This window comes from Centruroides sculpturatus, unplaced genomic scaffold (genome assembly GCF_000671375.1).
Source record: "Centruroides sculpturatus isolate CEXI.00-Female unplaced genomic scaffold, Cexi_2.0 scaffold74, whole genome shotgun sequence".
NCBI classification, from domain to species: Eukaryota; Metazoa; Arthropoda; class Arachnida; order Scorpiones; family Buthidae; genus Centruroides; species Centruroides sculpturatus.
Window position 1 is genome coordinate 132,042 of NW_019384309.1, and position 27,532 is coordinate 159,573.

Consider the following 27,532-nt stretch of genomic DNA (forward strand, 5'->3'; position numbering starts at 1 on the left):
CAGCTTACCACTCTAAGAACCCGAAATCCGGACTGGTCAAGAACTCCAGGAAATTTTCGGGAGAGTGATATGTCCGAATATATCAACCCCATTGAGGGCCTGGACAAACCCATAACGGATCCTCAGCGCCCAAAGAGCAGAAAGAGTTATATATAAAAAAAATATCCTATCTAATCTAAACACGAAACATTAATATTTATTAACGTTTTTGTAAATTATTATTTATCATAAATTAAGTGGCAATTTCAAAAAAGTTACAACAATATTTAAATGTTTAAATTAATGATTAAAGAACTAAATTTAAAAAAAAAAAAAAAAAACTCAAAATGGACGAAGAGTTTTAAAAGCGCCACCCAGTGTTAGAAATTTCAAATCGGAAATACGAATAAAATATAGTCGAGGTGCGATAAGAATATTTTTTAAAAAGGAAATTTGGAGGTATAATACTTATATATTACATTTATTTATAAAAATACACACGTTAAGTGTTATTAATTAGCATTTGTAATGTATGTGTTTACGTTTTGTTAATTTAAAACACGAGACGAAATTCTTGTGTGACGTGTGACTGGAATTTTTTTTTTTTCTTTTTCCCCAAAATGTCGATTTCAAACACGTTAAATTCGAAGTAAATTTCGGAAAATTGTATGAAAATCTATGGAATTTACGTAATAAAACTTTTTTGGCTTATTTCTTCGAAATAGAGGCCCTAAGAGGCCTAAAGAGGGCCTCTTTTTAGCAGGGCGTTATGGATTCGGCCAGACCTACAATGGTGATGAAGGATGGGGGACTGACTTATCCGGTCGGATTGTCTCCCCAGGGATTTTTCGACCCGTCCGGATTCGATTTCGGGTCCCCCGGATCGGCAGGCTGCCGCCTTGACCGCTCGGCCATCTGGCCATCTAGGAACTTTATTAATATTCACGTTAACATTGCGTGATTGAGCTATGCGCACACTGTATTGCATGTTTAACGAACGGCCTAGTCGGATATTCTAACTTTCCGTGGGTGGCAGTTAGAGATTTGGTTCGTTTGACTCGTTTAGTGGTGTGGAGCGGTGTTTTTTGACTATTTTCTTGTAAAGTTGTGGATAATTTTACTTGGATTGAGTAATTTTATAATTACTATGCATTATGCTTATTTATTAAGTGTATTTATGCTTATCTGGAGTTATTGTATGCAACAAAGTACATAGAGTGACTCTAGATTACTATTTAAATGTCACCCGTAATTGACAACGCCGGCTTTTGCATACCGGTGAAATTTTTTCGTGCATCAACTGTTGAAAAACATTGGTCTGGAGATCTAAAATTTGGGATCTGAACTACTCATTCGGAAAATACTAAAACTTTTTATCAGTATAATATTGTTCATATATGGTGATTATTTCAACGGTTCTGAAATTAAAATTATAAAACTATATGCTCTATGCAGAATATATATGTGAAGGTTTATTACTATCATTGACTCATAATATTTCTTTAAAAATACACGAATGGGAATTAAATGTGTATATATTATCAACATTAAGACTATTTCGAAGCGATATATATGTATTTCCTGTTGTGTTTCCGAATGCTCGGATATAAATGACTAAAGAAGGATAGATAACATTTTATCAAATCAAAAATTATGAGTCATACTATAAAAATAATCTGATAATTTTAAGTAAAGACATTGCATTATTATAGAGTATTATATTGCAAATTTTAGAAGTTAATGGAATCATAATTGTGAATATTTGGAATAGCAGCCAAACTAAACATTGATATATTGTGATAGATGCCGTTTTCTTATGACAATGTAACAATAATTTTAAAAGATATTTTATTTTTTGTTTTTAATACAGTACAAGAGATACAATGGCTCCAATAAATAAAGAACAACTAGCACAGTTGAGGCAATTTGTAGATCTTTGCAAAGAAAATCCGGCTGTTCTACATATGCCAGAATTACATTTTTTTAAGGATTATATGGAAAGGTAAAAATGGTTTGTTTGTTATAATAATTAAGTGTTAATTTCTCGAAATAGATTTTTTTACGTGCGTAGAACTTCTATAGATTTGTTACGTCAAAGAATATTATTTGTGTAAAACTTTTTTTTGATACGACTAACTTAACGTTAATATTTGAGTCGATGTAGTCGTTACTTTTCAGCTGTGATAACAGAGGAAAGTGTCGCAATAATGTCAGATTTGGCCCTCTCGGTATTTTGCAGATCTCAATGTTTTCAGACCCCCGAACCCAGAATAAAGGAGAAAAAATTCTGTATGTGTGTAGTGTTGGCATCTACTTTAATATCTCGGAATTGGTTAAAGATTAAGAAATGAAATTAGGCATGGTAACTTGTATATAAGGGGCATCGGGGCTATTAAATTTCAAATTATGTAACTCTAGGGCTCATTAGTCATATGTTGTCTGGGATAGGACTTAATGAAAATTTTACTGATACAAGTTTTGAAACAAAGATTGTATCTTATAAACTTTCAAAAGGTTATGTACCAAGCAGCAGAAAAATTTAAAGGAACCTTTACTATTTTGCAGAATCTTCTCTTGCCAGGATACATGCAGTGTTATAGTTGTGCCTGGAGTCATATGGACATTGTATGCTATTCTGCGACATATTTGCCCACAGATGTAACTGTCACTCCAAACTTTTTATACTGTCACATGGCTGAAGCTGGTTTCCCATCTGGTTTCATAAGTTTAGAGAATGAGTAGGCCAAGGAAGTGTAACAACATAACAGACATTCTTTGGAAACTCTAGTTTTGTCAGCTGAGTATTATCTTGTTGGAAAGGGGCTGTTTGCATCCCTGCCATGAAAGGCAATATGAGGGTGCAGGGTTTTCTGAACATACTGCTCTGCTGTCAACATCTATCATATTACTGTTAGGGGTGATTGTTTTTCATACAAGATGGGTCTGGGGATATTCAGCAGTGGAACAGTGGGCCACTCAACAGAAAAGGCAAGATTGAAGTGCTCTTGGTGGTGCACCATACACTAAAGTGGTGGCTGTCTGTTCCCAGACGACAGATTCGGTTACTAAAGGTGATATGTTGCCAGTATGTAACAGTCATTGTGTGTCTTTCACAGTATCACTGCAAATGATGAAACTAATGATGTTGGTGTGCTTATGATAGGATGCATAGCAGTTGCTGTGCATACAAATCAGGCCTCTGCTAGTTGCCTGATGTACGTCGGCAGGCAACTAGCATATAGAGTTGGAAATCTGTAGTGAGGCTTCCACCTGTCTCTGTATGGTGGACAAAGATGCCATTACAGCTGTTCATGGTCATCACGCAATAACACAATCACATTTCCTTTGATCTGTCTGGGGTGTCTAGTCTCCATTGTGTATTTATGCCCTGATGTAGCCATTGCCTTCAGCATATCAGGCAGGTTAGAACAGCTATGATAGCAGCAGTTTGGTGAAATTTCCATCCTGCTTCACTAGCCTGAGATACAGCCTTTTTTAAACTCCTTCAGCTGTGCACAATGTCTGACTTCATCATACAGGAATACCTGGCATTCAAAGACCTCCAAACAACAGGTATGCTGAAAATTCTGAACACAGTAAATCTGCAAGCTTTTTTATAGGATACTGGGTTACCAATTTTAAGGCATGCTGTTGACTGTTATCTGTCATGCAATTGGACCATATCTGTAATTGTTAGGGTTGGGTGGGGTAAGTGCATTTCTGGAATTGAGAGTTTTTTAGCCAATGAAGCAGAGTAAAGATTATCTGATTTAAAAAATCATAACTGACCTGGTTTCATAGTAATAGTTTGTGAATATCATGGGGTATAAGTGCACTCTACATTGTAATAGCTAGGAAGATACAAATGAAATCAACTGCCAGAGCTGTCAAATCAGTGTGACAATAATCTTTCATTTGTATACAGACTTCAGTATGCTCCAATGCAAATATGACAATAGAAAATGAAGTAACAATGGCATACTAAAAGGCAACAGTAAAATCAGCATTATTTATTGTAATTTAGGTTCCTAATTGCAATAGAAATATAGAGTGATTTACGAAACAAGATGAAATTGCTTGACAGTAACTTTCTCTTGAAAAGATAGTCTAGGACTACTTTTGAAGCATCTTATTCCTGGTTATAAGACTAAAGTTGCAATAAAAAGTAAATAAACTGTCTTTCAGCATGGCATTTTTGATCCAGACACTTGACATCGTCTTGGAGAGTAATGTCAGTATAATTTTCTACATTTGGCCACCGGAAAATACAAATATTCTCTTAGATTTCTTCTTAATAAGGCACAGTACATAAACTTCACTCTGTTTATTAAAGTCAATAATAACAATTGTCCAACACAATGTTGGACACTTGACTTTTGTTGGAAACTTCATAACAACAGAATAATTAATCACTGGTATGCTTTCTTCTACCAGATATTGAGGAGTCTTGTGTGTAGAATGCAAAGGAGATGGGTGCACTTACCCCTACGATCAAAATTTTGTGTGCGTCCTGGCATGTCAGGAGAAAGTGTGAATGAAACACTTCATAACTAAAGTATTTGTGCCTATCATTCTACACTATTCACCTAAGCATTGCTTCTTAAAATCACAAATACTGGATTTTAACCGGTTCAGGATGCAGTAAGATTGATTATAAAGTTGTTGATTTGGTCACTTGTTTGAAAGAAAATATTAATAATTCAATTAAGTGTCACGAATAGATATAAATTTAGTCACGACTAGTTGTCTGCATTGAAAATAAATATCGAATAAAAATTATTTTAGTGAGTAAACAAGTTGAATAAAAATAAAGTTGTTGAACAGCTTGTTATTTTCTCTTAGATTATTAAACACTGATGTTATTTGGTTATTTTTACGGTTATAAAAGAAAGAAAAGGTAATTAACATGCAGCATGGAATGCAACTATAAGATTTATAACAACTTTGTAAAGAAAAATTTATTATAATTGTATCTTTAAACTTATTTAAGTTTTTAAATTCAGTTTATGTAATTAGTTTGTTGAAAATCTTTTAATTTACAATAAAATAGACTTTATCATAAATAGGTACTAAATATGTTTAATAAATTGGTTTATGTAGAATTATATGAATAAGTATAATTAAAAATGTTTAAATTTTATGCTACATGTTATATTTTAATAACAGAAACGTATAAACATTATTACAGTTTAGGAGCAACTATTCCGAAGATGCCTAGCGAACCGGAAGAAGAATCAAAACCAGAACAACAACCAGAAGAACAACCAGAAGAAATAACTACAGTAATGATATTGCGTGATAATTTTAGTTATTACAAAGGTGGCTCCGCGTGTTCGGTATTTGCCAAATGCCAAACAAACATTTGGCCACTACCGAGTAATGTGGATGATTTACTCGCAACTTTGCTTGACAAATATTCAGTATGTTGTTCCACGTCAAAGGGACTATTCTCGGACAAACAGTACCGTATGTAATTCCCATAATAAACTGATCTCGGCAAATCGTTGTATGTACTGTACGTGTGCTCGTCACACGACAAACATTTCAGCACATACTTTGGCGAAAGGCAATTATTCTGCAATCTGCAAATACCGAATGTGTGGAGCTGATTCAGGCAAATTTTTAATTAATATGATATATATGTATGCAAATTGAGTTTATTCTACATATTGATTTGTATGTTTTATAAAATTAAAAGTAACTATAAAACAATTGTTAATTATCCTAATCTGTAGATTGAATTGATTAATGTTTATACATTAAGTCCTCACTTAACGTCGTTTCATTATAACATTAATGAGAAAAAAATACAGTTACATTTATAATTAGTTTTCAATTATTACTGTTGAATTAAATGCTGGAGGTTGCAAACACAATTCAATAAGAACAGTAGCGTAATTAGAACAAATATTCCAAAGTCTCTTTCCAAGAACCTATTGACTATGTTATGTGAGGACTTATTGTATCTGATATCACTTGTCTCTTGTCTTAAGATTAAAAGAAATCAAATTCTAATTAAATTAAAGAAGAATTTATAACACAAATAAAAAATCCCTCTTAAATTTCTCTGTAACATTGTTTTATGGATTTAAATATTTAGGAGCCTGAAGAGACACCGAATCCACCATCCACCGAAAAAAGCGAAAGTGAAGAAAGCGATATTGGTAAGTAAATAAATTATTTTATGATCAATTAACTCTAATAAAATTCAGAAAATGAAGTGTAGCGTAAGCTTTTTATTTTCAAAAATTGTTTTTAGTTATTCAGAATGAAAATCTATTAATTTCTTTTTAACAAATCATTAAGTTATATTCAGATAAAACATTTTAAATACAGTTGGAAAACTTCCAATAATTATGTATTGATATTTTTACTCTCTTCCTTGTGTCACTAATAGGATTTTTTTAAATTACACCTACAATAGATTTATTTGTGCCTTCAATATGAGTGCCTCGATCACTCCATTGTAGGCATGGATATCTGGATTTAGACTCCACAGGATACAGTTGGGTCATCTTCAATTGTACGTTTGTATATCTGGGACAGACCGCCAATGAAAAATTCCTGGATTAGCTCTCCCAGATTTGATCCTAGATTAACAGAGCAGTAGGCCAACTATCTGGCCATCTATATTAATACTTATACATGTATAAAATTATTATTTGATTTTTATATTCTACAAATAATAAAAATTAGAGTAAGTACAGCAAGTAAGTACTGACAACCTAACCTGCAGAAATTTACTAAGGACACTTATTCTTTGTAAATTTTTGCCGTTTGTAGGGTGGTCAGTACTTGGTAATTTGAACCAATAGGTTAGTTATTATAGATATATTTATTTTTAATTAAGCAAGTGAAAAGGAAAACCAAATAAAATTATTAATTTTTGAAAGATGTGCAACATTTCTGTCAAACTTAGTCATTAATTATAGCAATTCGAAAAAGTTTTTCAGTTTTTATAATAAATTCTTTCGTTTCAGAATTAGATAATTCAGGCGTAATCGAGCCTGATTCTGACGAACCTCTCCCTATGGGCGATGAAAGCAAAGACGTAAGAAAATTCTGTTTGCATTAATTACATATAAATGAGTATATCTTAGTTTTAACAATTAGCATTTGCTGTTGATTGTATATAAGTTCTTATTTTTTCAAGATCAAATGTGCTCCGACACTGTTTTTGGAAGAAATAATTTCAAATTTTCGAAATTAGTTTTTTAATTAACTTAGATAGCATAATACTGAGGGAAATGACAATAAAATTGCAAGACGAGAAGGACGATAGTGTTGTTTTGCAAGTCAGCGTATCAGTCAAAATGTAAATTTATGATAGAAAAATTCTACTTGGTGTAACCTGTTCTAATAGTCTTGTATGTCGTCATTTTCTCTTCATACATTTTAAGTTTGAATTATATGTTCTTTTAAGGGAAAAAAGTTTTTTCTGGTTGTTATGTACTTATCCACTAAGATATGTGACACTTAAAGATCTGAATGAATAAATAAATCATTAGAAGAATAACATAATTAGCTGTCAAAAAAAAATTGCAATAAGTGAATGATATTGCACTTAGATACTTTTATAGTTAATCACTATAACAAACTATTTATTATATTTACGTTTATATTTATTACGATGCAATTATATGAGAAAAATAAATTGTCGAAACTTTTGTTAAATGTTCATTTTTTTAGGTAACGGATGAAATGATCGAAGAAAGTAACGAAAAGAGATCACAGGCAATGAGCGTTGCTTCCGAAGGCAAGTAAATTAATCATTAATTTACGTGTATTAATAAAAATTGATATAACTTTGAAAAAGAATTAAATAATAAGCGTAGGAATACAATTTCTATAGACAAGCAGCTGAATTTCCTCTTTACACTGTAGTAAAGAAGAAATCCAGATGCATGTTTGTTTAATTTTGTTTTTCAAAGGATTACATTATTGTAAATATCTCTGCAGTTTCGAGTACTTGAAGAAACCTTAAATGTTGCTCAGTAACTTAACATAAAGATAACCGAGATTAGTTGTGCTAGATTGTATTGATTGATACCTTTCAGTAATTGATGATTACCTCATCAATTCAGAATATCTTAAATAATATTTTAGAATTTTGTGTTTATCTTCTGTTCAGAAACACTAGATTTATTCGGATATATTAGTTACATTTGTTATAAAATTAAACATTTTTGATTTTGATATTTTGTCTTTAATATTTCTACTGCGTTATTGCCATATTTAAAACCATAGCTATAAAATTGTAATTTCATGTTGTCGGATGTACAGTATATTTCACATCAAAGCATAAAAACATTTTCTCTTCAGAAGCTGCTATTTAGTTTTAATATTAATTTTGAAATACTGATATTAATACTAAATAATTTTGAAATACAGGAAATTATTGTTAATTCAAACTCTGATAATTTGAAATCTCATTAGTTCGTAACTGCACTTTTGTCTGTCTGGAGATATAGAGATTTACATGTTAAGGAATTTTATTAGTTCGATATGGCTATGTTGAAATTCAAAGTGAAAATTCTGTCAGATCTGCGATATACGTATGTTAACTCGTTCATTTAGATCGAAGTGCCTCTGTGCTATAAAAGAACAATAGACCAAGAATGACTTTAATCTGGTCAATATTGCTTTGATTTTACAGTAATAAACATATTTTTGGTTGTCACCTTACCCACAGACTATCCTTTTTTCCTTTATCTCATAAAATACAGCTGGGTTTTGGGATTGCAAGATTGGGCTACGAGTAGCAGATTGCGATATTTGCTAGGAAACTACTACATTTGGGTGACTTACTAGTTTTTGGGACACTTCAAAAATAATTTGGGGTATATTTTGAGGAATTCTGCTTTATTTTTTATAAAACTTATCTGGCAACCTGTGAAGTCTCACCAGACACATGTTGTTTAGCTGCAATTTATTTATATTATTATTATTAATTAACAAAAATAGCTTTCTGTAAATGTAGCCATATTCTATTTGCTTAATAAATTACATCAGTTACTGGCATTTGGCATATTGTACAGAAATATGTAAATCTCAGATAATTAGAAGTGATTATTTCGTCCCTTGAATTTCAAACTGATGAGGATTTCCTGTATTAATTTTGAAATAATTTATAATTGAGGAACTTTTTCAAAACTTGTTATCTGTGCTGTTCTATGACAGATAGTGATACAGAATTTTATCAATTTTTAATTTATAATTAAATTTTTTTTACAGGAAAATTTGAAGAAGCAATTAATCTTTACACCGAAGCTATACAGCTGAATCCACAAAGTGCAGCTTTATATGCAAAAAGAGCAGGGTAAGAATCGTAACAACTATTTTAAAATAATAATAATAATAATAATACAAACTTTATATAAGGACATAAGTCTTATTTATTCAACTTCCTCCTAGACACTTTATATTTGATTTTTTTTTAATAAACTTATTTGCAGTTTATCATTAACTCTTTTGTATGAAAAAAAATTTTAATTTATAAGAAAATATTTGCATAAAAATATCAATTTTAATATCAAATTAAATAAAACAAATTCACGAGATTACATAATGAAATGTCCAGGAATTTTTCTGTAAAATAATCACATTTGAGTTGGGAAATAAAAACTTGCTTTGCTGTTCCGGTTGAGAAACTGCAATTTCAACAAACGTGATATCTGGAATAACTTAAAATGAATGGGGAAAAAAATTAAAAACTATGACATAAGAGGAAAAGATTATTAATCTATTTATGTAAATTAGTTAAATGTAGTTTTGATGTAAATTTTTTATTCAAATACCAAATTGAAATATAAAATATGCTGTTAATTTTTTATCATTACCAATCAAATCCTTATAGTTTTGCTATTCCTGATTTAAGTTTTACGCAGAACTTTTTGCAATTCTTAAAAAATTTCAGCGAACTTCATTATATGTTGTTGTTATTTCTATCAGCTGTTCTCTCTGTTTTTTCAGGAAATAATTGTTAAAAAACAATACAAAATATTGTTGAAATACTGCAAGAAACTGAAGAATGGCTAAGGAATAATAAGTCAAAGTGTAGTTCTCTAGAATTTTATAAAAATAGCAAATAAAAATTGATTATTATTTGACAGTTTAATTCAGTAATTTAAATAAATACATCTAAGAGAGAAAATCAATTACACTTTTAATTTTATAATTCAAATTTTAGAAATACATCTTTTAAAATGTTCTAAGCAAATAAGATTTATAAAGTATGTAAGATCAAGATATAACTATGCACAGTTCATTTTATGTTCAAACAGGAACTAAGAATTCAAAGTGTTAGCAAGTAAATAGTAATATTTTGGGGGACCAGCTATGACAATCATTTGCCACTACTGCGGCAATGGTGTTGCTGCTGGCATATAAAATAATAAAAAGAAGAAAAAAATTGCTTGCACTCTTGCTAGATATCTTGGATATTGTCACTTTGACCTCACTGTATCTTGAAAATGAAATCACAGATTCCTGATTTTTATTACATTTTTATCCTCGTCTCATATTTTGTAAAATGACAAAGTTTAATCAAAATTGACCAATCAAATTTTGAGAATGAACACAATTTTACAAGCCACATAGAAGAGGCTTTGCTAATGCTTTGTCTCAATAAAAGGGCTTATAGGGCTCTTGTATATAGGACCCCTGATTTTTATAACTTAGGGGTAAGGAGTCCTAAACCTAAGTAATAAGGGATAGGATCCCCTTCTTTGGCTCTTAGTTTCTCTGTGCATACAGTTTATATAGGTAAAATATTAAAAAACCATTACAATATGGGATGTGGTTCTCTTATATTGCTGATACGCTCCTATCGTGACAAGGTTTGGCCACTCCTGCTATAGCTACTGTAAATAAAATTATATGAAAGTATGAATTAGATATTGTAACACTAGTTTATATTAGAAATGATAATCTACATTAAAAAATTACAATTTTATATATATATATTTTTTATAGATTATTTCTTAAACTACAAAAACCAAATGCAGCTATTAGAGATTGTAACAAAGCATTGGAACTAAATCCTGATCAGCCCATAGCTTATAAATTTCGTGGCAGAGCTCAAAGGTATGTTAATGCTTAATTAAAATTTAGTTTCTTAAATTAAGTGATTATAAATATAGTTTTTGTTTTTATAAATGTTTGAAATAATAATGTCTTTTTATGTTCATAATATAGGCCTATGTAATGTAACAAATACTATTATTTACATGAACTGCTTGAAAAATAATAGTCTTTGTTGTATTTTTCCATTGAGTCTTTGGTAAAATAATTCAGTTTAATTATATTTTTAAATTATATGCACTTTTAGCTAGAGTATAAAATCACTTTTTATACTCTAGTAAACTATAGATATAAAGGGTGGAGCATATGTCCTGACAGAAAAATTAAAATGCACTAATGCAATTAAGTAGTAAATGGACTATGAAATATATTTTCACACAATTAAATTCTATAGGCACTCATATAATTAGTCAATAATATGGTGTCTTACTGCTGCTGAAATTCCTTTTGTTTGCTCTGACTAGGGATATCTTGATACCACAAAAGTATTGATACTGGTATAATGAGTAGTTTTAAAGTGTAGATACCGGCCAATATCGGCATTAGGTATCAAAACTGGATACCTTGTCAGCTCTCACTGTTCAGTCTGTTGCATCGCCTTCCAGTTGTTTTTTACTGCTGAGAAGGCACACCTATCCCTCTTTTTGAGTGGTGAACATGCTCCAAAGAAGACTGCATAAAAATAAAATATTGCATAAAAAAGTACAGTATGTGCATCCTGCAGAAAAATGCTGCATAGGATCCACAACTTCATTGGAAGGAAAAAAATAAGCAATTTACAAATGAAACACAAACTTTTTTTTATTATAACAATCATGCTATTAATCATGTTGTGAAAGAAATTCTTGTTACATTAAGACGGAAATAAGTTTATTAAAGGAAAAGATTGGTTAATAATCTATTGATATATAAGTTTGTAAATTATCTAAAAATTGAATATTCTTTTAAACAAAAAATTTCTTTTAGGATTTTGACATGTTTTTGACCTTCAAATCGTTACATAATCCATTATTACAGTATTTTTAATATCTAAAATGCTTTCAGATATTTTAAACAAACATTTTTTACACTATTTTGAACAAAAATTCAAAAATGTATAAAGCAATTTTATTTGTAATTAATTATTTTAAAAAATAATTACGTAGAAACTAATTACTTTTCATAGTAGGAAATGCTTTAAATTTCGTGTTTATTCGTGTTTAATTTAATAATTAGATTGCTTGGAAATTGGGTTGAGGCAGCTAAAGATTTAAGCATGGCTTGCAACTTGGATTACAGCGAAGAAGCAAATGAATGGTTGAAAGAAGTAACACCTAATGTAAGTAAGATTTTCCTTGTTAATAGTGAGATTATGTATTTAGTGTTATTTAGTGAGATTTATATGTTATTTAGTGAGATTATGTATTTAGTTTTAAACATTGCTTATAAATTAAAATATTAAAAATTTTAAAGCCTGTTAGATAGCAAAGGAAACAGATTTGATTGGTGGGATCAAAATGTTATGTTTATTCCACATGGCAGCTGTACAGTACATAAATTACATGACGTAGATGTGGGTAATTGTTATGATTCAGATGGGGGTGTTTACAATATTGGGTATTGCTAGTGTCTCAATCTTCAGGTAACAGAACAATCATCTGTAACAAAAAGTAATGAAAAAGCTTTTTTAAGAAAACCGGATTGTTTAAACTAAATTAGGGGAACATTTTAAGGCTGTCGGTCAGGCTCAGCTTTGTTACAAAGTGTTACAGAGGAAACCTTATTGTTTATTTCACTACTTTGCTTGTTGGACATGTAATTAATAAAATAATGTAATGTTCAGTACACCAAGCTGTGTATTATTTTTTACTGCAATTAAGGGGCTTGATCAGTGATGTGTGTTATGAAATTTTGGGGGCTAAATTTGAAAAGTATAAAAATATTGTTATGTAATTTATGGAGTCCCATATAAACAAAACAAATATACTCACTTTTTGCATAAGTTATATAAGTTTGCATATATGTTTATAGGCTGAATTAATGTGTGCTGTTGGCTACAGTTTGAGCACCACTGGTGTAAACAGTAAAAACACAGTAACTTCTCATCTCTTAAATACTGATTTTTTTTTTTAAATATTGATTTTCCAGATATTACATTAAAGATAAGTATGAAATATTAGTGACGTTATCAAAAATAAGAAAGTACATTTGAAAAAGATTGAAGATTAAGTAACAATCACTTTTCACATTTTCTAGGCAAAAAAAATACAGGAACACAAGAGGAAATATGAGAGGAAGCAGGAGATAAAATTACTGAAGGAAAGGGAAGAGAAAATGAAAAAGATTCAAGAAGAAAGGGAGAAAGCTGCAAAAGAAGTTAATAATTTTTAATAGCTTCACTCTTCATTTATTTATTGATAAAAATTTGTATTTCTTTATTATATTAATAAGACTAATTAATGCTATATTTTTCATTAAAATTTGAACTGAATTTGAAAACAATTTGAATGTAACGAAAGAGAATTTATTTACAACATAACATGATCATTTTACTTTATCTATAGGCTCAAGAACAGCAGCAAAAAGCAGGTGATTTTGGAGGTTTTCCTGGAGGAATGCCATTTACACCAAATATCCAACAGATACTTCAAGATCCAGAAATTGTGCAAGCTTTTCAGGTTAATGTTATATAAATTTTCATTCTTGTTTCTGAAATCATTTACAATTACAGTGGTACTTCGAGATACGAACGCCCCAGCATACGAAATTTTCAGGATACAACACGAAATTCGAACATATTTTTGCTCCATGATACAAACAAAAACTCACCATACGATGTTACATTAGTTCGCAGCGCCATTTTTTATTCACTTCTGTTCGTTGGTCTCAGTCTGCGTGTTTGCTTCGTCGTGGAAGGATCTCGCTCGATAAAGGAAATCCTGAGGTATTATCAGAAAGTGACTGATTTTATTGAAAAGAAACACTCCGAAAAGGTTCACACTGGCCGTATTGCTGCTCGGAGTAATAACATTTGCCTAAGTCATTTTAGAAACATTTTAAAAAGTAGGCAAAGCAAAACCTCTTTGGATAGATATTTTATCAAGCGACCTCTATCCAGTGAAAGTGCTGGGTGGAAGTGAAGGAAAGAAAGCAAAAAGCAGTGAATAAAAATTAAAAAAAAAAAAGAAAATATAAAACAACACTAATTTTTNAGAATTATATGAATAAGTATAATTAAAAATGTTTAAATTTTATGCTACATGTTATATTTTAATAACAGAAACGTATAAACATTATTACAGTTTAGGAGCAACTATTCCGAAGATGCCTAGCGAACCGGAAGAAGAATCAAAACCAGAAGAACAACCAGAAGAACAACCAGAAGAAATAACTACAGTAATGATATTGCGTGATAATTTTAGTTATTACAAAGGTGGCTCCGCGTGTTCGGTATTTGCCAAATGCCAAACAAACATTTGGCCACTACCGAGTAATGTGGATGATTTACTCGCAACTTTGCTTGACAAATATTCAGTATGTTGTTCCACGTCAAAGGGACTATTCTCGGACAAACAGTACCGTATGTAATTCCCATAATAAACTGATCTCGGCAAATCGTTGTATGTACTGTACGTGTGCTCGTCACACGACAAACATTTCAGCACATACTTTGGCGAAAGGCAATTATTCTGCAATCTGCAAATACCGAATGTGTGGAGCTGATTCAGGCAAATTTTTAATTAATATGATATATATGTATGCAAATTGAGTTTATTCTACATATTGATTTGTATGTTTTATAAAATTAAAAGTAACTATAAAACAATTGTTAATTATCCTAATCTGTAGATTGAATTGATTAATGTTTATACATTAAGTCCTCACTTAACGTCGTTTCATTATAACATTAATGAGAAAAAAATACAGTTACATTTATAATTAGTTTTCAATTATTACTGTTGAATTAAATGCTGGAGGTTGCAAACACAATTCAATAAGAACAGTAGCGTAATTAGAACAAATATTCCAAAGTCTCTTTCCAAGAACCTATTGACTATGTTATGTGAGGACTTATTGTATCTGATATCACTTGTCTCTTGTCTTAAGATTAAAAGAAATCAAATTCTAATTAAATTAAAGAAGAATTTATAACACAAATAAAAAATCCCTCTTAAATTTCTCTGTAACATTGTTTTATGGATTTAAATATTTAGGAGCCTGAAGAGACACCGAATCCACCATCCACCGAAAAAAGCGAAAGTGAAGAAAGCGATATTGGTAAGTAAATAAATTATTTTATGATCAATTAACTCTAATAAAATTCAGAAAATGAAGTGTAGCGTAAGCTTTTTATTTTCAAAAATTGTTTTTAGTTATTCAGAATGAAAATCTATTAATTTCTTTTTAACAAATCATTAAGTTATATTCAGATAAAACATTTTAAATACAGTTGGAAAACTTCCAATAATTATGTATTGATATTTTTACTCTCTTCCTTGTGTCACTAATAGGATTTTTTTAAATTACACCTACAATAGATTTATTTGTGCCTTCAATATGAGTGCCTCGATCACTCCATTGTAGGCATGGATATCTGGATTTAGACTCCACAGGATACAGTTGGGTCATCTTCAATTGTACGTTTGTATATCTGGGACAGACCGCCAATGAAAAATTCCTGGATTAGCTCTCCCAGATTTGATCCTAGATTAACAGAGCAGTAGGCCAACTATCTGGCCATCTATATTAATACTTATACATGTATAAAATTATTATTTGATTTTTATATTCTACGAATAATAAAAATTAGAGTAAGTACAGCAAGTAAGTACTGACAACCTAACCTGCAGAAATTTACTAAGGACACTTATTCTTTGTAAATTTTTGCCGTTTGTAGGGTGGTCAGTACTTGGTAATTTGAACCAATAGGTTAGTTATTATAGATATATTTATTTTTAATTAAGCAAGTGAAAAGGAAAACCAAATAAAATTATTAATTTTTGAAAGATGTGCAACATTTCTGTCAAACTTAGTCATTAATTATAGCAATTCGAAAAAGTTTTTCAGTTTTTATAATAAATTCTTTCGTTTCAGAATTAGATAATTCAGGCGTAATCGAGCCTGATTCTGACGAACCTCTCCCTATGGGCGATGAAAGCAAAGACGTAAGAAAATTCTGTTTGCATTAATTACATATAAATGAGTATATCTTAGTTTTAACAATTAGCATTTGCTGTTGATTGTATATAAGTTCTTATTTTTTCAAGATCAAATGTGCTCCGACACTGTTTTTGGAAGAAATAATTTCAAATTTTCGAAATTAGTTTTTTAATTAACTTAGATAGCATAATACTGAGGGAAATGACAATAAAATTGCAAGACGAGAAGGACGATAGTGTTGTTTTGCAAGTCAGCGTATCAGTCAAAATGTAAATTTATGATAGAAAAATTCTACTTGGTGTAACCTGTTCTAATAGTCTTGTATGTCGTCATTTTCTCTTCATACATTTTAAGTTTGAATTATATGTTCTTTTAAGGGAAAAAAGTTTTTTCTGGTTGTTATGTACTTATCCACTAAGATATGTGACACTTAAAGATCTGAATGAATAAATAAATCATTAGAAGAATAACATAATTAGCTGTCAAAAAAAAATTGCAATAAGTGAATGATATTGCACTTAGATACTTTTATAGTTAATCACTATAACAAACTATTTATTATATTTACGTTTATATTTATTACGATGCAATTATATGAGAAAAATAAATTGTCGAAACTTTTGTTAAATGTTCATTTTTTTAGGTAACGGATGAAATGATCGAAGAAAGTAACGAAAAGAGATCACAGGCAATGAGCGTTGCTTCCGAAGGCAAGTAAATTAATCATTAATTTACGTGTATTAATAAAAATTGATATAACTTTGAAAAAGAATTAAATAATAAGCGTAGGAATACAATTTCTATAGACAAGCAGCTGAATTTCCTCTTTACACTGTAGTAAAGAAGAAATCCAGATGCATGTTTGTTTAATTTTGTTTTTCAAAGGATTACATTATTGTAAATATCTCTGCAGTTTCGAGTACTTGAAGAAACCTTAAATGTTGCTCAGTAACTTAACATAAAGATAACCGAGATTAGTTGTGCTAGATTGTATTGATTGATACCTTTCAGTAATTGATGATTACCTCATCAATTCAGAATATCTTAAATAATATTTTAGAATTTTGTGTTTATCTTCTGTTCAGAAACACTAGATTTATTCGGATATATTAGTTACATTTGTTATAAAATTAAACATTTTTGATTTTGATATTTTGTCTTTAATATTTCTACTGCGTTATTGCCATATTTAAAACCATAGCTATAAAATTGTAATTTCATGTTGTCGGATGTACAGTATATTTCACATCAAAGCATAAAAACATTTTCTCTTCAGAAGCTGCTATTTAGTTTTAATATTAATTTTGAAATACTGATATTAATACTAAATAATTTTGAAATACAGGAAATTATTGTTAATTCAAACTCTGATAATTTGAAATCTCATTAGTTCGTAACTGCACTTTTGTCTGTCTGGAGATATAGAGATTTACATGTTAAGGAATTTTATTAGTTCGATATGGCTATGTTGAAATTCAAAGTGAAAATTCTGTCAGATCTGCGATATACGTATGTTAACTCGTTCATTTAGATCGAAGTGCCTCTGTGCTATAAAAGAACAATAGACCAAGAATGACTTTAATCTGGTCAATATTGCTTTGATTTTACAGTAATAAACATATTTTTGGTTGTCACCTTACCCACAGACTATCCTTTTTTCCTTTATCTCATAAAATACAGCTGGGTTTTGGGATTGCAAGATTGGGCTACGAGTAGCAGATTGCGATATTTGCTAGGAAACTACTACATTTGGGTGACTTACTAGTTTTTGGGACACTTCAAAAATAATTTGGGGTATATTTTGAGGAATTCTGCTTTATTTTTTATAAAACTTATCTGGCAACCTGTGAAGTCTCACCAGACACATGTTGTTTAGCTGCAATTTATTTATATTATTATTATTAATTAACAAAAATAGCTTTCTGTAAATGTAGCCATATTCTATTTGCTTAATAAATTACATCAGTTACTGGCATTTGGCATATTGTACAGAAATATGTAAATCTCAGATAATTAGAAGTGATTATTTCGTCCCTTGAATTTCAAACTGATGAGGATTTCCTGTATTAATTTTGAAATAATTTATAATTGAGGAACTTTTTCAAAACTTGTTATCTGTGCTGTTCTATGACAGATAGTGATACAGAATTTTATCAATTTTTAATTTATAATTAAATTTTTTTTACAGGAAAATTTGAAGAAGCAATTAATCTTTACACCGAAGCTATACAGCTGAATCCACAAAGTGCAGCTTTATATGCAAAAAGAGCAGGGTAAGAATCGTAACAACTATTTTAAAATAATAATAATAATAATAATACAAACTTTATATAAGGACATAAGTCTTATTTATTCAACTTCCTCCTAGACACTTTATATTTGATTTTTTTTTAATAAACTTATTTGCAGTTTATCATTAACTCTTTTGTATGAAAAAAAATTTTAATTTATAAGAAAATATTTGCATAAAAATATCAATTTTAATATCAAATTAAATAAAACAAATTCACGAGATTACATAATGAAATGTCCAGGAATTTTTCTGTAAAATAATCACATTTGAGTTGGGAAATAAAAACTTGCTTTGCTGTTCCGGTTGAGAAACTGCAATTTCAACAAACGTGATATCTGGAATAACTTAAAATGAATGGGGAAAAAAATTAAAAACTATGACATAAGAGGAAAAGATTATTAATCTATTTATGTAAATTAGTTAAATGTAGTTTTGATGTAAATTTTTTATTCAAATACCAAATTGAAATATAAAATATGCTGTTAATTTTTTATCATTACCAATCAAATCCTTATAGTTTTGCTATTCCTGATTTAAGTTTTACGCAGAACTTTTTGCAATTCTTAAAAAATTTCAGCGAACTTCATTATATGTTGTTGTTATTTCTATCAGCTGTTCTCTCTGTTTTTTCAGGAAATAATTGTTAAAAAACAATACAAAATATTGTTGAAATACTGCAAGAAACTGAAGAATGGCTAAGGAATAATAAGTCAAAGTGTAGTTCTCTAGAATTTTATAAAAATAGCAAATAAAAATTGATTATTATTTGACAGTTTAATTCAGTAATTTAAATAAATACATCTAAGAGAGAAAATCAATTACACTTTTAATTTTATAATTCAAATTTTAGAAATACATCTTTTAAAATGTTCTAAGCAAATAAGATTTATAAAGTATGTAAGATCAAGATATAACTATGCACAGTTCATTTTATGTTCAAACAGGAACTAAGAATTCAAAGTGTTAGCAAGTAAATAGTAATATTTTGGGGGACCAGCTATGACAATCATTTGCCACTACTGCGGCAATGGTGTTGCTGCTGGCATATAAAATAATAAAAAGAAGAAAAAAATTGCTTGCACTCTTGCTAGAGATCTTGGATATTGTCACTTTGACCTCACTGTATCTTGAAAATGAAATCACAGATTCCTGATTTTTATTACATTTTTATCCTCGTCTCATATTTTGTAAAATGACAAAGTTTAATCAAAATTGACCAATCAAATTTTGAGAATGAACACAATTTTACAAGCCACATAGAAGAGGCTTTGCTAATGCTTTGTCTCAATAAAAGGGCTTATAGGGCTCTTGTATATAGGACCCCTGATTTTTATAACTTAGGGGTAAGGAGTCCTAAACCTAAGTAATAAGGGATAGGATCCCCTTCTTTGGCTCTTAGTTTCTCTGTGCATACAGTTTATATAGGTAAAATATTAAAAAACCATTACAATATGGGATGTGGTTCTCTTATATTGCTGATACGCTCCTATCGTGACAAGGTTTGGCCACTCCTGCTATAGCTACTGTAAATAAAATTATATGAAAGTATGAATTAGATATTGTAACACTAGTTTATATTAGAAATGATAATCTACATTAAAAAATTACAATTTTATATATATATATTTTTTATAGATTATTTCTTAAACTACAAAAACCAAATGCAGCTATTAGAGATTGTAACAAAGCATTGGAACTAAATCCTGATCAGCCCATAGCTTATAAATTTCGTGGCAGAGCTCAAAGGTATGTTAATGCTTAATTAAAATTTAGTTTCTTAAATTAAGTGATTATAAATATAGTTTTTGTTTTTATAAATGTTTGAAATAATAATGTCTTTTTATGTTCATAATATAGGCCTATGTAATGTAACAAATACTATTATTTACATGAACTGCTTGAAAAATAATAGTCTTTGTTGTATTTTTCCATTGAGTCTTTGGTAAAATAATTCAGTTTAATTATATTTTTAAATTATATGCACTTTTAGCTAGAGTATAAAATCACTTTTTATACTCTAGTAAACTATAGATATAAAGGGTGGAGCATATGTCCTGACAGAAAAATTAAAATGCACTAATGCAATTAAGTAGTAAATGGACTATGAAATATATTTTCACACAATTAAATTCTATAGGCACTCATATAATTAGTCAATAATATGGTGTCTTACTGCTGCTGAAATTCCTTTTGTTTGCTCTGACTAGGGATATCTTGATACCACAAAAGTATTGATACTGGTATAATGAGTAGTTTTAAAGTGTAGATACCGGCCAATATCGGCATTAGGTATCAAAACTGGATACCTTGTCAGCTCTCACTGTTCAGTCTGTTGCATCGCCTTCCAGTTGTTTTTTACTGCTGAGAAGGCACACCTATCCCTCTTTTTGAGTGGTGAACATGCTCCAAAGAAGACTGCATAAAAATAAAATATTGCATAAAAAAGTACAGTATGTGCATCCTGCAGAAAAATGCTGCATAGGATCCACAACTTCATTGGAAGGAAAAAAATAAGCAATTTACAAATGAAACACAAACTTTTTTTTATTATAACAATCATGCTATTAATCATGTTGTGAAAGAAATTCTTGTTACATTAAGACGGAAATAAGTTTATTAAAGGAAAAGATTGGTTAATAATCTATTGATATATAAGTTTGTAAATTATCTAAAAATTGAATATTCTTTTAAACAAAAAATTTCTTTTAGGATTTTGACATGTTTTTGACCTTCAAATCGTTACATAATCCATTATTACAGTATTTTTAATATCTAAAATGCTTTCAGATATTTTAAACAAACATTTTTTACACTATTTTGAACAAAAATTCAAAAATGTATAAAGCAATTTTATTTGTAATTAATTATTTTAAAAAATAATTACGTAGAAACTAATTACTTTTCATAGTAGGAAATGCTTTAAATTTCGTGTTTATTCGTGTTTAATTTAATAATTAGATTGCTTGGAAATTGGGTTGAGGCAGCTAAAGATTTAAGCATGGCTTGCAACTTGGATTACAGCGAAGAAGCAAATGAATGGTTGAAAGAAGTAACACCTAATGTAAGTAAGATTTTCCTTGTTAATAGTGAGATTATGTATTTAGTGTTATTTAGTGAGATTTATATGTTATTTAGTGAGATTATGTATTTAGTTTTAAACATTGCTTATAAATTAAAATATTAAAAATTTTAAAGCCTGTTAGATAGCAAAGGAAACAGATTTGATTGGTGGGATCAAAATGTTATGTTTATTCCACATGGCAGCTGTACAGTACATAAATTACATGACGTAGATGTGGGTAATTGTTATGATTCAGATGGGGGTGTTTACAATATTGGGTATTGCTAGTGTCTCAATCTTCAGGTAACAGAACAATCATCTGTAACAAAAAGTAATGAAAAAGCTTTTTTAAGAAAACCGGATTGTTTAAACTAAATTAGGGGAACATTTTAAGGCTGTCGGTCAGGCTCAGCTTTGTTACAAAGTGTTACAGAGGAAACCTTATTGTTTATTTCACTACTTTGCTTGTTGGACATGTAATTAATAAAATAATGTAATGTTCAGTACACCAAGCTGTGTATTATTTTTTACTGCAATTAAGGGGCTTGATCAGTGATGTGTGTTATGAAATTTTGGGGGCTAAATTTGAAAAGTATAAAAATATTGTTATGTAATTTATGGAGTCCCATATAAACAAAACAAATATACTCACTTTTTGCATAAGTTATATAAGTTTGCATATATGTTTATAGGCTGAATTAATGTGTGCTGTTGGCTACAGTTTGAGCACCACTGGTGTAAACAGTAAAAACACAGTAACTTCTCATCTCTTAAATACTGATTTTTTTTTTTAAATATTGATTTTCCAGATATTACATTAAAGATAAGTATGAAATATTAGTGACGTTATCAAAAATAAGAAAGTACATTTGAAAAAGATTGAAGATTAAGTAACAATCACTTTTCACATTTTCTAGGCAAAAAAAATACAGGAACACAAGAGGAAATATGAGAGGAAGCAGGAGATAAAATTACTGAAGGAAAGGGAAGAGAAAATGAAAAAGATTCAAGAAGAAAGGGAGAAAGCTGCAAAAGAAGTTAATAATTTTTAATAGCTTCACTCTTCATTTATTTATTGATAAAAATTTGTATTTCTTTATTATATTAATAAGACTAATTAATGCTATATTTTTCATTAAAATTTGAACTGAATTTGAAAACAATTTGAATGTAACGAAAGAGAATTTATTTACAACATAACATGATCATTTTACTTTATCTATAGGCTCAAGAACAGCAGCAAAAAGCAGGTGATTTTGGAGGTTTTCCTGGAGGAATGCCATTTACACCAAATATCCAACAGATACTTCAAGATCCAGAAATTGTGCAAGCTTTTCAGGTTAATGTTATATAAATTTTCATTCTTGTTTCTGAAATCATTTACAATTACAGTGGTACCTCGAGATACGAACGCCCCAGCATACGAAATTTTCAGGATACAACACGAAATTCGAACATATTTTTGCTCCACGATACAAACAAAAACTCACCATACGATGTTACATTAGTTCGCAGCGCCATTTTTTATTCACTTCTGTTCGTTGGTCTCAGTCCGCGTGTTTGCTTCGTCGTGGAAGGATCTCGCTCGATAAAGGAAATCCTGAGGTATTATCAGAAAGTGACTGATTTTATTGAAAAGAAACACTCCGAAAAGGTTCACACTGGCCGTATTGCTGCTCAGAGTAATAACATTTGCCTAAGTCATTTTAGAAACATTTTAAAAAGTAGGCAAAGCAAAACCTCTTTGGATAGATATTTTATCAAGCGACCTCTATCCAGTGAAAGTGCTGGGTGGAAGTGAAGGAAAGAAAGCAAAAAGCAGTGAATAAAAATTAAAAAAAAAAAAGAAAATATAAAACAACACTAATTTTTTTAATCATTTCTAAGTTATTTTTAAGTTATTGTTAAATACGTTTTAGTACGTATAATAATACGTTAAATACGTTTTAGTTTCCCTTCTTCCTCTCTTCCGCCACCAATTTACACCTCCACCATCGTCTATTCTCAAAGGTAAAGTGCAAATAAAACTACATTTTTTTTATCAATTATTATTCTATTACGATTATTTATACATTTACAACTACAAAACGCATGTTTCAGTGTTTTCCTTACTATAGTTGTTTTTTTTAAATGTATTACTTAGCTTTAATTTGAGTGTGTTTTTCGTGTTGGAACGAATTATTTGGTTTTACATGTAATCGTATGGGGAAAAATGATTCACCTTACGACATTTTCATGATACGATCTCAGTGTCGGAACGGATTAATTTCGTATCCTGAGGTACCACTGTAATTAACATACTCGCATGTCTCCTTACTTCCAAAACAGGCCTTTCCAACTCAGGCTGACTTATGTTTACTCTCTCACTGTGCAGGCTATAGTAATAAAACTAAAAACATTAATAATGCGCAATTGGACAGCTCATCCAGAAATGTAAATAGCAAAAAAACAAGTGACAAAATGTTTCGGTTGGTTGTACAAAACAGTCATCATTGGCCTTCCATTTGCTGCATGTAATTTTTTGACTTGCTGTGGCATAGACTACAAGCTATTCACGGACGTTGGCAGAAATACTTTGGTTCACCCGAGGAAATCTTGCTTTGTTCCCAGCTTGATGACGTCATCAAGCTGGGTTTCCTCGGGTGAACCAAGGTGTTTTCAAGTAATATCATTAAAAAAAGAAAAAAAAATTGAATAATTTCTGTAAAAAAAATGTGTTTAGGCTTTCTGCTATAGATGTCTCTTCCAAATGCCAGTTGTATTTGATATGCATATTTTAACACTTGGAGAGTCTTTCAATACGTCTGTGCATAAGTCTAATGTTCTAACTAATCATATTTGCAATGTTACTTCAGACTTTTTGTGACATTAATGCATTGAACAAGATACATAATGCACATTTTATGAAGTTGGATGGTGATAAATGGGCAAGGAGTACATATACAGTATAATAAACAAAATTCTGCAAGTAAAACTTACTTTTCCAATAAAAGAACACTAAAGATTACAGATAAAAGCATATCATTGTTAGTTTACACAAAAAGAATAGCTAAATAGAATAATTGCCTTGCTATTTAACTGTTTAATGTATTAAACGTACATATATTTATATTAATAGAGAGGTTGAGGCGCACGTTTTAAACGTGTAAACGTGTACGTGTGACGTTCGGCGCCGCTTTTCCGTAAGCCTAGAAGTTTGACAATGGTGTTTGGATAGTCGGTGGAATCACGCTCGACATTCCAAACACCATCGTCAAACTTTTAGGCTTACGGGAAAGTGGCGCCGAACGTCACACGTACACGTTTACACGTTTAAAACGTGCGCCTCAACCTCTCTAATATATGACCTTTTTCTAAAGATTTTCCATATAAGAGACTTGTCTTCCGTAACTCTTAAACATTGTATTCATAATTCAATTACTTTTATTCACTTTTCAGGATCCCGAAGTGGCCGCAGCTTTCAGCGACATCACTCGCAATCCGGCTAATATAAGCAAGTACCAGTCTAATCCAAAAGTGCAAAGAATCGTGAATAAAATCGCTTCGAAAATGGGTGGATCCATGCCAAATTTCAATTGAATTTAATACCGATTCGAATGTAATTGATTTCGTAATTTGTTCATAATTTTGTGTTTACTATGTGTAAAGACAAATTCCAGTACAAGTAATGTGATTTTTGTTTTTTTTTTTTATTTTATATATATATATAGAATCCAAATTAATACTTTGTTCATATTATTATTATTATTCTGGATTTTATAAATCAAAACATTGGAAACTTGTTTAGTTAAATGATTTATGATTGATAACTCCTTTCGGTGTTAAAGGAAGACTCAGGATTAATACTAAAAGACGGACTTAATATTAAAAATAATATCTGTTATATCAGTACAATATTCAATGCTGTTAGATGGCTAAAAATGTAAATAATAAATGTTACAGTTACTGTAATAAGAATAGCTTAAAATAGTTTAAAAAAAAAAAAACAACTGCTTTTCTAAATTTTGACACAGTCGAAATATCATTTTAGTACGAAAAAAAATAGGATCTAATACAATTTATGATGTTTCCACATATATCTTTTCTTTAAACTATTATTCCTAATGATTTTCTACTCTTGTTTATAATAAATCTAATTTAAATTCAAGATTGCTTTTAATTAATTTTATCTGTGGCATTGTTCCTCTTTGTTCCCCTTACGTAGAAGCTGTGGCTTACGAGCCACTTGCGGCTCTTCCAGACCCTTATTATGGCTTCTGCACACATACAAAGTTTATAAAAGAACTATCAATATGTACTGTACAGTACATACTACATAACACAAAAAATATTGTGTGTGTGTGATATACACACAGATTGTAAGTGTAACTTGCAACTGAGAGGAGTTAAATGATTAACCAGCACTTTGACTGAATAGGTAAACTGATATTTACTATGGAACGGCGCAATAGGAACCATCTATAGCCATTGCGACAAGGTGGCCAAACCTTGTTTGCAATGGCTATACATGCTTCCTATTGCCGATGGTATATAGTTTAGGTCTTAGTACCAGTTCTGTCGCATCAGGGACTATTGCTGATCTTTTCGGACATTACCGTAATTCGGTTTTCCAGTCCATGACCCGTTGAAGTGTTTTCGTGGACAACATTCGAACGGTCGTGGAGAATCAATAGGCCTTGCCGCATAATGATTTTCATAAAACCTATTTAAAGGGGGAAGCTTATTCTGGCAGAAATTTGCAAAAGTTTAACAGAGTTTTTAGTCTAAGAAGTTTGTGCAGGGATATTTTCTTGTTTCAGTTCTGCGCGACTTTACAAAAATGAAATATCAAGCATTGCCATCCGACAAATGCCTAAAAGGAGATTTTAATATTGGGTGCCACAAAATTTATCTCAAATTTTATGAAATTCTTTTGAAAAAGCAGTTGTAAACTATTGTTATTCAGAAATAAATGTGGAGACAAAATATTGGGAAGATTTCTTTGAATATGGCACTATATATACGTGTCAGTGCATTATGAAGATGTTAAAAAAAGGCTCGGAACACTGCAAATGCATCTTCATATCACACTAAGTGTGCTAAAGTTACTTCAAAAGAAGGACCACGTTTACACTGGATTTTATGCAAGATTAAATCAAGTAAGTGCGCTTTAAGGAACTTCAAGTAGGACTCTAATAAAGTAATTTTGGAAAATAGAATCACACTTACCCTCTACAATAGGAAGACACTTTGTAATACTTCAGGGCTTCAATAATTTAAGACTGCTTTTTATTGATAGAGGCAGTGGCACATTATTCTAGGTGGGAAGAAGGGGGGCAATTACCGGGGCTCCACAAATGGATGCCCAAACCAACCTTATAAACTCATTACTATAGTAAAGATATCGAAGTTTAAACTTGGGCCATATCTGGGAACACTAGATTGCCGGTTTGGCTCAAGTTCGGGGTGCACTGAAGGTCACAAAGGTCACGTTAAAAATAACCGAGGATATCGGGGGATTCCCCGAACAAAACTGAAGTCAACACTACGGTACATGGGGCCCCTAATTCGAGTTTTGCCTGGGACCCCATAAAGCTGTAACGCGCCAATGGACGAAGAAACTGCGTGTTTCATTTGTTCGAGAATAAATGGAAAAAAGGGCCCGCGGCCTGTAATCTGCAAAGGATGAAGACTACGCAGTGGTGGAGGAGCAAGAAGCGGGCCCTTGCTGTCTCCGAAAGTTAGCAGCATTCAAAAAGACAGTCGGAAAATCTACAACTTCATTTACACATTTAGAGATTTATTCTTTAAGGAAAGTATTGAATGATCAGTAATAAATAGCATTACTTCGTATTTAGAATAAAGGGGTCTCAAAACTAACTCGCTCTTGGGCCCTCCGAGCCTTGATCCACCACCGATTTGAATTGGCCAATCACAGACGTCCAAAGACAGTAATGGCCGAGCGTGTTACGCGGTTCTAGCGGCAAATACTCACTTTT

The 27,532-nt window shown here is 30.6% G+C and overlaps 1 protein-coding gene across 1 annotated transcript; it reads left to right on the forward strand.

The window, feature by feature from the left end:
- Positions 1–574: 574 nt before the first annotated feature.
- LOC111620901 (hsc70-interacting protein-like) lies at positions 575–25,701 on the forward strand. The gene is made up of 22 exons (XM_023362927.1): positions 575–668; positions 1,850–1,981; positions 5,168–5,261; positions 6,080–6,143; positions 6,960–7,030; positions 7,669–7,735; positions 9,214–9,298; positions 10,954–11,064; positions 12,277–12,379; positions 13,297–13,416; positions 13,605–13,718; positions 14,255–14,268; positions 14,343–14,436; positions 15,255–15,318; positions 16,135–16,205; positions 16,844–16,910; positions 18,389–18,473; positions 20,129–20,239; positions 21,452–21,554; positions 22,472–22,591; positions 22,780–22,893; positions 24,993–25,701. Exons 1-22 carry the CDS (start codon positions 658–660, stop codon positions 25,131–25,133), a joined length of 1,956 nt encoding a protein of 651 aa, XP_023218695.1. The 5' UTR covers positions 575–657; the 3' UTR covers positions 25,134–25,701.
- The last annotated feature ends 1,831 nt before the right edge of the window (positions 25,702–27,532 follow it).